The following is a 17376-nucleotide window of genomic DNA, read 5'->3' on the forward strand; positions in this document are numbered from 1 at the left end:
TCTGTGTATGAGAATATACCTCCACGAATGACGACAAAGAGAAATGCTCTGGTAGAATGGTGGTCTTGGAGTCAGGGCGTATGGATTCAGGTCTGAACTTGGACACTTAGTATGTGATCCAAGACAAATACTTTGACATTGCAATATCCTTATGTAACTCTCTCCAAGAATATTAATTGCAGAACAATGGACCAACATTAGTAGCTTCTGCATTGGGAATTCACTATCCTGAAGCAATAGGAAATAAGGAAGAAAAGGGAAGAAAGAAAGGAGGAAGGGGAAAGAAAGGAAGGAGGGAAGAAGAAAGGGAGTGAGGGAGGAAGGAATGAACAAAGGAAGAAAAGAAGGGGAGAGAAAAAAGAGGAAGGAAGGAAGGATGGAAGGAAAGAAATGAAGAAAAAGGGAAGAAGGAAGGGAGAGAGGGAGGGAGGAAGAAAAACATGGGGATAATAGTGATATAGAGTAGAACAGAACTGGAAGGCAATGTACAAAATGATCCCAATAATGTAAGTGAAAGAGAGCTGAAATCAGATTAAAAACAACTTCCAATATTGAATGCCTCAGTAGATAGATGGTGAAACAAATTTCCTCCCCCAGGAAAGAGGCGAGGGATGATAAGAGCAAAGGGAACATTATCCGACACCATCAGAAACGAATAAAATGCCTTCTTCCTATGACTGTGCTAAATCCACTAATTTTCCTTTTTGTAATTTGATCACACAGTTGATGCAATCACAGATGATGTCATTGGTCCTTCTTGACATAAAATTATATTTGAGTTGTTTGCTCTGGAAATAATCAGCATAAATTTAAATAACGGATCATAGAATCATATTTGGAAATGTGGAGTAGAAAAAAAAAGATAATTACTATGTATTAAGGTTACTTTGCTTTTCTCATCCTATAATTTGCAGGAAATCTGTTTATATTATCTCATTTGAATTGAAATTGAAATAAATTGAGAACAAATGGTCTCCCATCTTCTAGGTTTGTGCTATCCAAAATAGTTTGAAAGTTGGTCGGATGGAACTCAAAATACATTTTCCTATGGAAATGATATTTTTTAATGGGCTACAATTCTTGTTTTCATGTATTAATCTTATCTCTGGATCCCAGGAATAGGAGCTGGAAACATATTGTGCAGAAAGGAGGAAGAAGAGTATTTTCTCCTCCTTTCCATGAGGACAGACTCAGGTAAAAATTTTAATAAATAAAATTGCTCAAAACTCTCCCACTTCTTTCCCTATATCCCTCTTCTCTTTCCTACAATATCTCTTCTCAGGTACCCCATGTTGTCATGTTTGTCTATAGTCGCAAACTACAGCACTCCTACCAGGTTTTCCTGGCTCTCCCCTAAATAGCAATACACTATAGTAGCATAGAAACAAGAGAGTTTAAGAATCTAGTTAGTAGGACTGATCCATTAATGTCTTCCCATTGTTCACCTTGCAGCAAGTCCTATTTTCCCAGGATCTCTCATCTCCCTTCCACACAGAGTGGAGTCTCTAGCTCTCTTCAGCCCCCCAGTTAAATGAACTTGCAATTTGAACCACTTGCTATGGACAGAACCAGTGAAAGTTCTGTTTCTCCCCAATTCTTCAGAACACTGAAGCAATCAGTATTCAACCAACTCTGTTTTATGTTTCCAAATGAGTTAGATCTATATTTTAACCCTGCTGTTCAGCAGATTGAGAAGAGGATTTCAAAAGGACTGGAACCAGCAGAACCAGCTCCACAAAGACCCCTGATCCAAGGGAAGGCAGACAAGAGTTCCTTCTTAGCCTCGAGGGTGAAACTCAGTCTTCCAGTGTAGTTGCATTGAGTTTGTTAGTCCAAGCTACCAGGTTCTCCACTTCATTTTCCCAGGCCTCATCCATATCATCGCTTTCTTTGGAACTTTTATTTTTCTTCTCTTTGCTATTCCAGCTTTCGGCATCATCTTCTCCTTTACTTTCCAAATCCATAAGATTCATATTTGTCTCTAGAAGGAAGAAAAATTCAAATAGAATAGAAATGTTAAGGAAAGACATACTTTGGGCTTTTGGTATGGTAATAATGCACATTTCCAAAGAGCATCAGTTTACGCCAATGGACACTTCATACCAGAACTTTGTGAGGTGAGCAGTGCAAGTATGGTTATCATTATGTTGCAGATAAGGGAACTGAGATTCAGAGAGGCTAAGGCATATGCACAGAATTAAGAAAGCTAAGTACCAAAATAAGGATTTGAACACAGATCCCTTAGGTCCAATTGGATCCACTGATTGCATTCTGCCGTTTCTGAGAATTTTGTAAGAACGCTTTTTAATAATCTGATCAAACTCTAGTAGTGTTTGGAAACAGAATTTCTTATTTCCTATACCTTTCGTTTTTAAATAAATCTTTTATTGATTTCTTGTTGCTTGTCTTCTCAAATGTGTGTGTGTTGGGGGGGGGAATTTGGAACTTGAAACTTTGAAAAATGAATGTTAAAATTTTTTACATGTAATTGGAAAAAATAATTTTTTAAAAAATAAATATATACATTATTGATTTCTTTCATTGCTCAATGACTCCAAGAGATAAGGGACCAATTGATGAGTTGTGATGTCTCACACTATCGTTTTCCTTTTTAGTACTGTTACCCTTTAAATTTTGTCCTAAAATTTCAAAAATATCCATAGCACCCCCAGTGGTATGTAATGGAATATAATTGTTCTATTCAAAAAATGATAAAGAAGAGTTTCAGAGGAACCTAGGAAAACTTACATGAACTGAGGCAGAATGAAACGAGCATAATCAGTAGAACAATTTCTCCCATAATAACATAGTCAAGTCAAACAACTTTGAGAACTAAAACACTCCAATTAATAGAGTGAGCAGATCCAGTTCCAGAAGACTTGTGAGAAAACAATCTACTCCTCCCTTCACACAGGTGATAAAGAGTCAGGGTACAGACTGAGACAAAATTGTTGGACATAGTCAATGCAGGAATTAGTTTCTACCTGACTATGATGCACAGGAGTTCCAAGGGTTAGTTACTGATCTACTGAGAGCTTGACCCACTTAACTCCCAATCTCATTAAATAGCCTTTAAAATTTACAAATTACAAGTGTCTCAATGTAAACTCACAACAACAATGTAAACTCTGGAAAGCAGGTGTTATGATCCTATTTTATAGTTAAGGAAACTGAAGCAGACAGAGGTTAGGTAACTTTTCCAGGGTCACATGGGCAGTGATCTGGATTTGAACACATGTCTTCCTGACTCCAGGTCTGGGGCTTTAGCTAGTGGCTCATCTAGCTACCTTTAGTATAATTTAGTATAATGTGACTTTTCTCTTTTCTCTGTCTCTGTCTCTGTCTCTGTTTCTCTCTGTCTCTTTCCCTGTCTCTCTCTCTTTGTCTCTCTCTGTCACTCTTTTTTTCTCTGTCTCTGTCTCTCCTCCCCCCCAAAAAAAGACAATAAATAATGATTTCACAAGAAATCTGGTCATTTCAACTTCATAATGAGAATCAATGAACAGGCCAATTGCTGCAATTATAGATTATACACCAACATAAGTTCAGAGAATGAAGAAGGGGGATTGGAGAGGTACTAAGAAGTCCCAGAAGTAGTCCTTTGTTCTGGCCTCAGCATTGGAGAAGGTCCTACGCATGGTAGACTTTTTATTAGTTGTTGATTATCTTTCAACCACCATTTTTGGCATTAATAGTATCCAAAATAGTTTTCATGATTGTAGAATCCTGCTCTACCTTAGCTACATTAAGGACATATACTTTGATAGTGTCCCAATTGTGCCCCACCCCTTTTCCATGTACTCCTGGTCTAATCCAGTTGCTTTGCTCATCTTTGCTCTCTTCGATGCCATTTCCACCATCTCTATGAGCACATTAAGGATCACAATATTATTTGAGTCCAGGAATCATGATTGTCCTTGATGGTAAAAATAATTGTTTTTTTATTTGAAAAATATACATGAGACCTGTTTCATCTCTTCTTAGGTGGTTTTTATCCTCCCAATTTCATCCTCAGATGCCCTGCAATGTCTCTGTTCACTTATATCTCTCACTAAGCTTTCTTGGCACTTGGAATTCAACAACAAAATAAAATTGTCCTTTGCTCCAGAAGCGTGTATCCGTCAGGACGGGGCCAGATAATGACAGCCCTAGAGGCCCTGGAGTGGGGCGAGTGTTGGGTTTAAAATAAAGCAGATCCAACTTCAGTTCTCACCTCTGACTCTAGCTCTATGAGTCTCATGCAACTCCTGAGAACTTATCTATTGGAAAGATACAATGACAGAATCACAAAGTTTTGTACAAAATCACCTACATTCTTTCTTTTACTTAGTTGCACGGAAAATATTTTTGGATAGTAAATGAATGACAATGTCATTAGTAAATGATCATCAGTGGAAAGGAATACTTGTTTAATATTTTTTCAAATACACAATATTTTTAAAAGGCAATCTTTTTTTTTAAAGCAATATTCAGTTCATAGTACTTACCCAAAAAAGCAAAGAAGCTGAGTGTGGAGCTAGTGGAAGTAGGGCAAGAAAGAGAAGGTGAAAGTGAGGTTACAATGGAGAATAATGGTCATTTATGAAACTCATGACTCTTCATCATCTTCACCTGAATTGCTCTTTTACTTAGTTGCACATTGAATTTTTTGGGAGAGTGAATGAACGAGAACGTCCTTAGTAAACTGAGGATGGCTGAGATTCAAGCTTTGCGGTTTCACAATCATGTGACCTTGGTGCTTAATGTATTTTCAAGCTTTTACCCAACCTTGTGAAGTTTGAATCATCCTCATAAGTTTGTGTTAAGTTGCTAAGATCCTCCTTAAGTTGGTGGTGTTGTGTGAGGTATGTGGTATTTCTTTCACAACACACGTATTCCATGTCAAGTTGAGCCAGCTCTTCATAAGACCCACAGCCAGTAAATGTCGGGATTTCAATTCAGTTCTTCCTAATTCTAGGTCCAGCAATCTCTCTTCTACTGAGTGCTGTCTGCCGCCATCATAAACACATCTCCACTAGCAACTATCCATGACTGTGATGTTGGAATCCAGGTGGGAGCACTCCTCTGTCCTCAGTGACAAAGAGTTCACTTTTTAAAAAATCTGTGCATGTATTTGTCCCTTTTGTCTGTTTGTTGTCTTCTCTCCAGTCTGATATGTAAATAGGGCTCTTATCAAACTCCCTATAAGCTGGTTTTCCCATCCACTGTTTTTTTTTTTCTGTTTTATGACACATTTTGGGTCATCTTCTATGATATTTACTCCTTAGATTTTTGCAAAAGAATCAATGCTTTAAATCGTCATTGCTTTGGGTAGTCATTTTTTTTCACTAGGCAAGTAAGCAAGTATATGCTGATTAAAGCAATTTTTAGGTGGCTCTGATTTCCTGATATGCTATTTCTATCAGGTAAGCTTCTCTGTGGAATCACTGTAATCAACTGTGATGTTTTTTTTTTTCTTTTTTTTACAGGCAATTGGGGTTGACTGACTTGCCTAGGGCTGCACAGCTAGTAAGTGTCTGAGGCCAGAGATGTGCATGTTTTTTATCCATTCTTATTCTACCTTTCAGCAGGAAAAGTAGCCAAATTAGAAAATCAGAACATGAATTTGAATACCAGCTTTGTACAACTGCACTTTTTAGAACTGTGTCCTCATGTGCAAAATGAGGAGTTGGGTGGGATGGCCTCCAAAGTCTCTTCCAGTCCAAGATCAACTGAGCCCTTTGTACCTGGGAGCTTTAGTTTCCATAACATGATGCTAATGGAGAATCACAAAATCTCATGGATGAAAGAGATCTTATATATCATCTATCTTATAACCTTAATTCACCTTCAGAGTGGCACCAGGCTCTGTCCATTATGCTCCCTCTGTCTATCTCTTACACTGTTATCTTTACCAAATTTCTGCTTTTACCTCTCTCTCCTCATGTACATTTGGAAAGAAATTTCTTGCTGGTCTTTCTGTTGTCACTCTGTTATTCTCTTTGATTATCACATTTATTCATTCCTCTTGTATTTGTTTTATTTGGGGTGTTTGAAAAACAAATAATCTCCCCGGTTCATGTTAAAAATAATCCAAACCCTTCTTTATTATAGAATGTCCATCTTTTTCCTCATTGTTAAACTCAGATTTATAGGATATTTCATCCTAGCCTATGAGCATCTTCAGTTCCATTGGTCTTCGGAATATGTTTTTCCATTACCTCTTCCTTTTGTCATTGGGTGCAAAATAGTCTTGGATTCCTTTCCTTTATATTTGAAGTTCTCTCTAATGGCTTGAAGAACTTGTTTCTAAATAGAATTTTAAATTACTATGTGTTTTGGAATTTGCAGCCTTGGGATTTTTCTGGAGAGATATGAAGTTTTTCAATTAGAATTGTATTTTCTATGTTTAGAAATTCTGGGCAGTTCTTATCTCTCTTTCTTTATGGTGTTATGTTTGTTTTGTTTTGTCCTGTTATATCTTTATGAGAGATCTATGATCCTTAGGTTGCCTCTACACATCCTGTTTTTGAGTTCAGTTTGTTTTGCTTGTATAATGAGCATATTTTCTTTTAATATTTTGTTTTGTATTTTTTTTCCTCCTCTTTTAAACTGTCTTTCACTTCTGGGCATTTGTATGAACAATTGTTCTCTCTTTTGTTTCCCTGGTGATTGCAGATTCATTTTTTTTTCCTATTCTGCTCTATTTTTTTTTCCGACCAGAACATGCTTTCTACTTTCATAATTCACATTTATCTTTTAAATCACACAGAGACAGTGTGTTGTGATTTCATATCTTAAAATCCACAGAGTCCTCTGTCTCATCAATTGTTGGATCATTTTCCTCCATTTTGTGGTATTCATTTGTAGATGCCTGAACTCATCTGTTAAGATTTTCAGGCCATAATTCCTTATGTTATTGCTTTTCTTGTTGCTTTACTTGTTTATGTTCAAGGCGTTTGGTTCTCTTTTTCCTGAAATATTTGAAATCATTCCTTTTTCCTCCTTATTTTCCTTATCATTTACTTCTTCACTCCATCCTCCAAATGCATAAAGTCTAAAACTTTTATATGTGACTGCTATTCAAAATACATTAATATCTATTTAATTTCAACCTGTCAAATTGGCCCAATGTACTAACCAGACAAGACCTTTTTGGATTCTGACAGTGTCATGCAATGTCTTAGCTACATCTTATAGCTTTGTGTCATCTGAAAATTGGATAAGCATGCTAAACGTGGCTTTAGAATTGTGAGCTCCTCAATGGCAGGGACTATCTTTTGCCTTTTTTTATATCCCAGAGCTTAACACACTGCCTGGTGCATAGTAGATGCTTCATAAAGGCTTATTCACTGACTGATCTATGCCTTTATTCAAGTCATTGATAATTTTTTAAAAATTTTAAAATTTTAATTTTTTTCTTTTATTATTATAATGATTAATGCTTTATATTTTCAAAATATATACATAGATAATTTTCAGTATTCACCCTTGCATTCCAAATTTTTCCCTCCCTTCCTCCCACCCCTTCTCTAGATGGCAAGTAATCCAATATATGTTAAACATGTGCAATTCTTCTGTACTTATTTCCACAATTGATAAAAATTTTAAAATAAAAAGCTGATTAGCACAGAGACAAGTACAGATCTATAATGCACTCCACTATAGTGCAAATCAACATCAATTCTTTAATACCTACTCTTTGAGTCTAAACTATCTTAATCAAGCAACAAACAATTTCTGACTCCTTGTGGGTGAATCCTGCATTTACAATATATTTAGCATTTACTGTACACGCACACACTCACACACACATACACACACACACACACACACACACACACCCAAACAAACCTATGAAATACCTTGCCAAATGCTGAGATCCAGAAAATAATAACAGCTAACAGATACACAATATTCTATTATATAATAATATGATAGATGATATATAGATAATATTATAGTCCATTATTATATGCATATCCAGCCCCAAATCAGCCCTATTTTTTTCTATAGCCACATCTTCAGTTATTTGATTTCCAAAATTATTCAGCACAGGATTGATTTAAAGTAAGCTGTCCTGGAGAATTAAAGTATCATTTGGATCTCTAAAAATGAATTGTTAATTCAACTTTTCAAGAGTATCCTTGATAAATTATAATATACATGATATAATATATAAAATATTTATTTTTATTTATATTTATTTTTATATGATATTTATATATTATATATTCATAAATATAATATGTAATATAAAATATATATTATATATAAATATATATTGCATAATATATCATAATATACATTATACACAATATAGATAATCATATACATGTAATATAGACAGTATATGCATATACATATATATTATATATACATGTATATATATATTATATATATAATATCTAAAACATATATTTATATAAATTCCTCACATGTTTCATGAGAAACTGGGAGCATCTGAGAGGGGGCTCTGAGTGGGAGCTCTGCCCAGGAACTAAAGGCTGCATCTAATCCTGTTCTATCCTTTTCCCTGGATGATTAAAATGCTATGTTTTGTAGACACCAGCAGATGGCAGCAGTAGCTTTAGGAAATGGAGTCATGGCAATCTCTTTCTCGGCCACTTGGACCATGGTAGTTCTTGTGAAACATTTCAAAGCTTCGTGAGCAGCAAGTTCACCTTGGACCTACTGGTCTAAGGGCCTTTCTTTTCTTGATCCCTAGTTCCTCTTGTAGTCAATGCTGGAGAAGCAAGAGAGATACCTTCAGATAGGTTAAAAGGGTTAAACTTAATCACCTTGGGTCTCAGGTGCCTCATCTGTAAACTTATATGGGAAAGTTAAACAAGATAAAATTTGAGATCACTTTCTCTTAGATCTATGGAGTTATTACAAAAAGGCAAATTTAAGTTTGCTCATAAGAAACTCTTCCTAACATGGTACAGAGGGAAAGGACCCTGGATTTGGAGTCAAAAATAGAACAGAACACCTAGTGAAGGTCTTTGAAAGTCAATGAATACCTTCAAGTATAATGTTACTTAATACTTGCCAAAAGATGATTCTTGGTGAGAAATGGACTACACTAGATGAACTCTGAAGTCCTTTCCAACTTGGACATTCTGCATTTTGGTGATCTGGAAGTCACCTTTGACTTTCCCAAGAGTTATAGGAAATCATAGAAAACAAAGAGTTGTATGATTGGCGCCTCCCCATCAAAGAGGAGTGAGACAACTGTTTGCTGATTTTCTATGGTAATAGAAAAATCTATCTTTTTACAGAATGAATCCAGAACTCAACAAAACACCTCCCATCCTTGTTAAATCAAATGACTACAACCTATTTAGGGTCATTCGCGAAGGCACTAATGAATTGCTAAGGGCAATAAAATCACAGGTGGTATTTTATGGCTATCCCAGTATTATGGCTATGTGAATTCATAACCATGTAAATGATTAAACCCAAAGAGCTATTGTTAATAGGTTAATGCTAACTTGTAAAGATATCTCTGCTGGAACAGCTCAAGGATTTGTCCTTGGTCCTGGACTCTTCAATATTTCATCAATATCTTTAATGAAGATCATCTTTACAGATGACACACAATTAAAAAAGATTACTATCACATGGGAATAAAAAGTCAAGGAACCCAAGAGTTAGTTTAATGATGTGTTGGATTTAGCAAGACATGATTTTAGAAGTAATTTTAAAGCTTCACATTTGAGGTTTCTAAAAGGAAATCAATTTCCCTAGTTAAGATAAGAAAGGTATGGCAACAGTGAGAGGAAGACGTAAGTAAACTAAGGTTTTATTAGGTTCAATAAAAGCACACGAGTATGATGCAGAAGCCAAAAAACCCCGACACCATTTTAAGTTTTGGCAAGAGAAACACAGTAGACAGATTGTCAAGATCTTATTATCGCCGTATTCTACCATGGTCAAACAGTATCTATAATGTTGTGTTCTTGGAACACTTTTTGGTATGGCTTTTGGGGAAGAACATTGACAAGCTGGTTAGGATCCAGAGGAGGACAAATAATCTGTCACCTTTCGTTTTGTGTTTGGACATACTAATTTCATAAACTCCATATATAAAAAGTTAGATTGAACTCAATTTACCTGATGCGTTGTACTGTGCATTCTTGATGGATTGTATAAAGCTTCTATCTAATTTTGAGGGTAACCTATTTTCCCGAGCAATTCTAGCCATGACAGAATGGAATCTAGAAAGAGAAAAATAAGTCATCCAACTTTTAAATCACATCAGTTTTTGTCCATTTGACAATTTTAAATTAAACTATATTTTTTCTTAATTGAAAAATCTTCCTTTTCCTCCTCCCCCTCATTGCCAGGATTTAAAAAAAGAAACATACAATCAAATATACTATATATATAAGTAACAAATATATACTCAAAACAAATTCCTGCATTGGTCATGTCCAAGAAAAAAGTAACAAAAACATCTTTCATTACCCTAAGATCATCACTTCTCAATCAAAAGATGGGTAGTAGTAGGACATAGTTTATCATTGCTTCTTTGGTTATCATGGTGGTTATTGAATTGATCAGAGTTCTCAAGTCTCTCAAAGTTTCATTTTTATAATATTATTATTAACAATTTGTTTTGCTGGTTCTCTCACTTACCTCTGCATCCATTCATAAAAATCTTTCCAAGTTTTTCTGACACCATCTCTTTCATCATAGGACAGTAATATTCCATGACATTGATAAAGCTTAATTTATTTAGCCAATCACCAATTGGTGTGAATTAGCTCTTACGTTTCATTTTTGGTTACTATAAAAAGCTACTATAAATATCTTTTTACATTTACAAATGTTGACCTTTTGTTATAGGCATAATAATAGCACATTGGGTTAAGAGTTGTTGTTTGTCCTTCGTTCGTGAAGAGGACCCCGACATCAGGGAGGTGACCCTATGACATACAAGTGAATTGGGTTTAGGTGAGAGAGGGCTGTGCAAGGTCACCTGCCTCACTTACCCATCCAGAGCCATCTAGATCCAGTGGCAAGATATGCAAACATAGGCAAGATATGAAAAACAGTTGAATAGTTTAATACTCTGGGGGTTTAGTTCCAAACTTTCCTAAAATAACTCATCTTCAGTTCTATCGCTGGTGTGCATGTGCCTTTTTCCCTATAGCCCTTCTGACATTCCATTTTCCCTTGTCTTTAATTGACTTTGACAATGATAGATATCAAGTAGGAGAAAATTGCTTTACTTTGCATTTCTCTAAATATTAGTGATGTGGGATTTTTTTTTTCATATGGTTATTGATACTTTGGATTTCTTCCTTTAAAAACTGCTGTTTCATATCCTTTGACCAACTAGCTCATATATCTTTTTGAAAAAATGTTCCGTATTTTTAAAAATACAAAGTGACCTGGAACACAAAGTTTTGAAGGTTTTTATCACTACTATGATTGAGCTAACGCAAGTGTTAAATCCAGTTATTTCCATTGCTTACTTTCATGTGGTTTCCAATGGCATAATCACTGGGAAACAAACCAAGGGGATTATCCATAAAGTTAGCAAGAACAAGAGATGTGAGGTCATACTAGAATCCATAGAGGTCAGCTAGTTCAACCAATGAGGAGAGGGACCAGACTTTTAAGTACAATATTGTTTTCCTTCCAGGTGCGAGAAAACTCCCTCAACAAATGAAGGCTGGCACATTTTCTGGAACTTACAGCCCCAAGAGTTGCCTACAATACAAGAGCCAGTATATGTCAGTACATAACTTGAACTCAGACCTTAGCTCCAAGGCCAGTTCTCTACTACATCACGCTGCCTCTCAGTTCAGTCAGTACCTGAACATATCTCCTTTCCTTGCCAATTCCCATTCTGCCATAACTAGAAACTCGTTTTTCATTCCTTGTATGAAAATCTCCACTGAATGGGAATCCAAGTCTACTCTTCCTTTCCAAGCAGCACATCTCACTGTAGGAGCTTGCTTACTGTTAGAAAATCGTTTCTTCTATTAAGTCTAAGTCTACCTCTCCAATATCAACCATCTGCTCTTGGTTCTTTGTCCTAGGGCTCAGCAGAACCAATCTATGCTCTTCTCCAAATTTTCTTTTAGTACTAAAGGACAGTTTTTCCCCTTGAGTATTCTACAAGCATAGAACTATATCAATAGGTAATAATAATTCATATGGGCTCACTAACAAACATATGCAAACAGAAAATTTTAAAAACCCTTTGTATATGAAACAATCATTCTATTTGTTTGTTTTGTAAAGGGAATATTCATTTTGGCAAACAAGTAATGAAAAATCTCACTTGTGTCCATGTCCTTTTCTGAAGCCCTTTTCTTCTTTATACTTCCTGAGATGAGTTGCTATCAGTACCATATCATTTAAATTATTACATCCATTGGGTATCTCATGGTTATTTTATTTTCTTCTGTGTGTGCCACTTCACAAACTTTCCATGTTCTTTGTATGTTTTAATTCTTGCATTGAAACAATGGTTTATTATGTTGCTCTGCATGGTTCATTTAGCCGGTCACCAATTATGGAATAATATATACCCGGTTCTATTGTGAATTTTTGACAGATTTTCTCAATGCTAATATTTTGAATGATCCTTATACTCTAATAATGAGGTCATATAGAAATCAAGTTTTGTAGCTCTTATAATGTCATGTTCAATTCAATTCAATCATTTTTTAGTTACATCCAAGTCTTCATGATCCCATTTAGGGTTTTTGTGGCAGAGCCACTAGAATGATTTGCTATTTTCTTTTCCAGTTCATTTCACATATAAAAAAACTGAGGCAATCAGGGTTAAGTGACTTGCCCAATAAGTGTTTGAGGACAGATTTGAACTCAAGACTTTCTGATTCTGGGCAGTGTATAACCTACCTGTCCTAATATGTATCTATAATCCTCATATTGTTTTTTTTAATATAGGAATTTTCAGCTTTACTAGCAATGTAATTACTTATGTCTTTACTGCCTTTCCAGCATTTAATTTTATATTCTTCTATTATTTTTTCCAGTTTAATGCGTGCAAGGTGATAGCTTTAAGTTTTCATTTGTATTTTTATTATTTAATTTATTATTTAAATTTTTCATTTTTTAATTTCATTATTTATTTGTTATTGTAATTATTATTGTACTGTTTTTATTATATTAAATAATATATAGGATATTATATTTATTTATTTCTATAGTATATTATATTAAATACTTTTAGATGATATCTTGGGTTTCTTCTTTTGAGAGGTCTATTCTTGTCTTTTGACAATCCTTTTCTTTTTTTGAGGGGGGAGGAGGGGACTGAATTACTGTGTGATCCCCATAGGAAATTTTCATTGAGTATGTTCCTTTAACAATACAGAACAGTCAATCAGGAGGGATGGAGACAAGATGGAAGAAGAGGACACATATTTCTTTCTGACCTTCTCCCACAACTCTCACACTAATTACCAAATCCAGCCTCTGAATTAGCTCTGGATTGGCAGAATCCATGCATATTGGGAGTGTAATAAATCACCAACAAAAGATAATTTCGAAGATCACCAGGAAAGATCCATTTCACAATGGTATGGAAGGAGATGGCCAAGCGCAAGCAGGTCCAACACAGGCCCTGAACACAGGCAATGCAGACCCAGGGTGGTGGAGTTCCACGGATGGAGAATCTATGGGGAGTGTGGGCTACTCTTCCCTGGCTGCAAGCCAGTAGATCAGCAGAGAAGTTATAAAACTTCCAACACAAATGCAAAAAGTAGAGTGAACTCCGAAACCCAGAATCTCATGGGGCGTAGCCACACCCACCCAGCACCTGAAATCAGTAAACACTGACCCAGCACAGCTGCTGCCTCTTATAGAGGAAGTTTGGATAACCCCTGCCCCCCACCTTTGTCCTAAAAACAGATCTCAACTTTAAAAAAAATGAATAAAAAAGCAAAACGAACTCTCATCACAGATACTTTTTATGGTGGAAGAGAAGAACAGATTTTAAACCCTGAGGTCACTAAAAGCAGATCATCTCAAAAGGTGATATAAATTGGTCCCCATCACACAATATTCTCCTAGAAGAGATTAAAAAGGATCTTAAAAGAGAGCTAGAAGAAAAATGGGGAAAGGAAATGAAAACATTGCAAGGGGGTTTGAAAAAGGCAACACAAATTATCTTTAGAAAATTCACTACAAAATAGACTTAGTGAAATGGAAACAGCATAAAATTCATTAAAAGATAGATTTGACAAAATGAAAAAAGAAAACAACTCCCAGAAAAACACAATTTGTGAAATGGAAAAAGAAAATAACTCGCTAAAAAACAGAATTTATGAAATGGTAAAAAAAAAAAAAAAAAGCCCTAGGACAAAACAACTCATTAAAAAATTCAACTGGAGAAATAAAGAAGTAAAAAAAAGTAAATGAAGAAAATTATTCACTAAAAATCAGAACTTAACAAATGGAAATGAATGACTCAATGAGATATTAGAGAAGCAAAATCAAAAAAATGAAAAAAAATTAGAAAAAATGTAAAATACCTACTTAGGAAAACAACTGACCTGGAAAATAGATCTAGGAGAGATAATCTGAGGATTATTAGACTCCCTGAAAACCATAGTGAAAAAATGAGCCTAGACTCTATTTTTTTGAGAAATCATCAAAGAGAACTGCCCTGATATCATAGAATCTGAAAGTAAAATAGCCATTGAAAGAATTCACCAAACACCTACTGAAAGAGACCTCAAAATTAAAACTCCAAGGAATATCATGGCTAAATTTCAGAACTTTGGACCAAAGAAAAAATATTACAAGCAACCAGAAAAAAAAATTCAAATACTGAAGAGCCACAATAAGGATTCCTCCGGACCTAGCAACTTCCACCTTAAAGGATAGAAGGGCCTGGAATCTGATATTCCAAAAGGCAAAGGAACTTGGAACATAGTCAAGAATAAACTACCCCTAATAAACTACCCCTACTAAACTGAGCATTTTCTTTCAGGGAAGAAGATGGACATTCAATGAAATAGGTGAATTCCATTTATTTCTGATGAAAAGACCAGAGCTAAAAAAAATTTGACCTCCAAATATAGAAGCACAAAAAGAATTCTTGAGAACTGTATTTCTGTTATAGGTATACATAGAGAGTGCAGGTATAATTTGATTTTATTGTTATAATATATAAAAGAAAATAGAGGTGGAAAGGGGATTATACCAGAAAAAGGAGAAAGTAGAGATAAAATGAGGGAAATTACATTTCAAGAAGAGGCAAAGAAAACCTGTTACAATTGAGGGAAAGCAGGGAGAGGGATGAACATTGTGTGAATCTTACTCTCATCAGATTTGGTTCAAAGAGAAAATATTAGACATATTTAGTATCACAGAGAAACTTCTCTCACCTTAAAGAAAAGTGGAAGGGAAAGGCAAAAAAGGAAGAGGTAATCTGATAGAAGAGGAAACAGATATAGTAGGGGAAAGGTATAAATAAGGGGGAGGGCTGCTTGAGGCAAGTGGTGCTCATAAATAAAATACTGGGGAGGAGGGAAAGGGAAAAAGGAAAGAGGAAGTATAATTTGGGGTTGATAAGATGGCAGGAAATACAGAATTAGTAGTTTTACCCATAAAAATGAATGGAGTGAACTCTCTCATAAAGTGGAAATGAATAGCAGACTGGATTAAAAGCCAGAATCCTACAAATATATAGTTTACAAGCAGAGTGATACCTACAGATTAGAGGTAAAAGGCTGGAGGAGAATCTATTATGCTTCAGGCTAAGTAAAAAAAAAGCAAGGATAGCCATTCTGATCTCAGATCAAGCAAAAACAAAAATTGATCTAATTAAAAAAGATAAGGAAGGAAAATATATTGTGTTAAAGGGTACCGTAGATAATGAAGCAATATCAGTACTAAACATACATACACCAAGTGGTATAGCGTGGAAATTCCTAAAGGAGAAGTTAAGAGAGCTGCAACAAGAAATAGATAGCAAAACTATAATAGTGGGAGATCTCAACCTCGCACTCTCAGAACCAGATAAATCAAACCACAAAATAAATAAGAAGTTAAAGAAGTAAATAAACTACTAAAAATGTTAGGTATGGTGTTCTCTTTTTTAAAATGGTTCTCTGGGAGTAGCTTTCTTGGGGAGGTTTCCTGGAGGCAGCCTTGGTTTCAGTTCAAAGTAATAATCACTTCAAATACTGCCAACTGATAAAATCCAAACGTTTATTTCTTATCTCTTTCTTGGGCTAGCTTTCTTAGAGGCCTGTCTCTGTGCTTGGTTCAAAGAGCTTGCAGCTTGTCCTTTGCCTCTGCTTTCTTCAGCCTCCAGCCAGCACAAAGGTGGAAGATGGAATGAATCTGACTCCACCTCCAACTATGGGCTTGTGGGCTTCTGTATCTCCCAGAGTGCTCTCTGGCCTGAGAGCTTCTTGCTTGTATGCTGTACACTGAGTACACACCAATCATTATATCACAGGGAAACCATTATTTGTTGTAGGATTAAATCAATTCTAAACTAGATTTAAACATTGTCTCCTCAATTCCACTTAGTACCTTGTTTCAAGTTCTGGCCCATAACATCTCCTGGTAGGATCAGATCAATCATACTGAACCAGGCTAAATTAGATAATTATTGTCTCTATCAAGTCTAATGAGTTAACATTTTGTAAGGATTCCAACAGTTAGGTATGATAGATCTTTGGAGAAAACTGAATCAAGACTGAAAGGAGTAAGCTTTTTTCTCAGCACTTCATGGAACCTATACAAAAATTTACTATATATTAGGACATAAAGGCCTCAAAATTAAATGCAGAGAAGCAGAAATAATAAACACTTGTTTTTTTCAGATCATGATGCAATAAAAATTACCTTCAATAAAAATCCAGGGGAAATAGACCAAAAAGTAATTGGAAACTAAATAATCTCATCCTAAAAAATGAATGAGTGAAGGGGCAGCTAGGTGGTGGAGTGGATAGAGCACCAGCCCTGAAGTCAGGAGGACCTGAGTTCAAATCTGTCCTCAGACTCTTAATACTTCCTTGCTGTGTGACCTTTGGCAAGTCACTTAACCCCAATTTTCTGGGGAAAAAAGAATGAATGGGTGAAATAGCAAATCACAGAAACAATTAATAATTTCACCCAAGAGAATGACAATATTGAGATAATGAGATTCCAAAATTTGTGGAATACAGCCGAAGTGGTAATAAGAGAAAATTTTATATCTCTAAATGCTTACTTGCAGAGAAAGAGAGAGAGAGAGAGAGAGAGAGAGAGAGAGAGAGAGAGAGAGAGAGAGAGAGAGAGAGAAGAAGAAGATCAATGAATTGGGCTTGCAACTAAAAAGCTAGAAAAAGTACATTGTTTTAAAAACCCCAATCAAATACCAAACTTAAAATTGTTAAAATAAAAGAAGAGATT

At 35.4% G+C, this 17376-nt stretch overlaps 1 protein-coding gene across 3 annotated transcripts in view; it reads right to left on the reverse strand.

Annotated features, from left to right (window-relative positions):
- Positions 1-1040: 1040 nt before the first annotated feature.
- The window catches only part of UBE2U (ubiquitin conjugating enzyme E2 U), a 79223-nt gene continuing 62887 nt past the window's right edge, over positions 1041-17376 (reverse strand). For 2 of the 3 annotated variants that reach the window (XM_031968979.1, XM_031968978.1), the window contains 2 exons: positions 10096-10199; positions 1041-1981 (listed from right to left, as the gene is read on the reverse strand). In XM_031968979.1, the coding sequence (XP_031824839.1) occupies positions 1797-1981; positions 10096-10199 (289 nt within the window). In that variant the 3' untranslated portion in view covers positions 1041-1796. Of the gene's footprint in view, positions 1982-8417; positions 8726-10095; positions 10200-17376 lie in introns of all 3 variants that reach the window. The other variant, XR_004234239.1, reaches the window with a different exon arrangement.

The sequence above is a fragment of the Sarcophilus harrisii genome, chromosome 4, assembly GCF_902635505.1.
Source record: "Sarcophilus harrisii chromosome 4, mSarHar1.11, whole genome shotgun sequence".
Taxonomy (NCBI): Eukaryota; Metazoa; Chordata; class Mammalia; order Dasyuromorphia; family Dasyuridae; genus Sarcophilus; species Sarcophilus harrisii.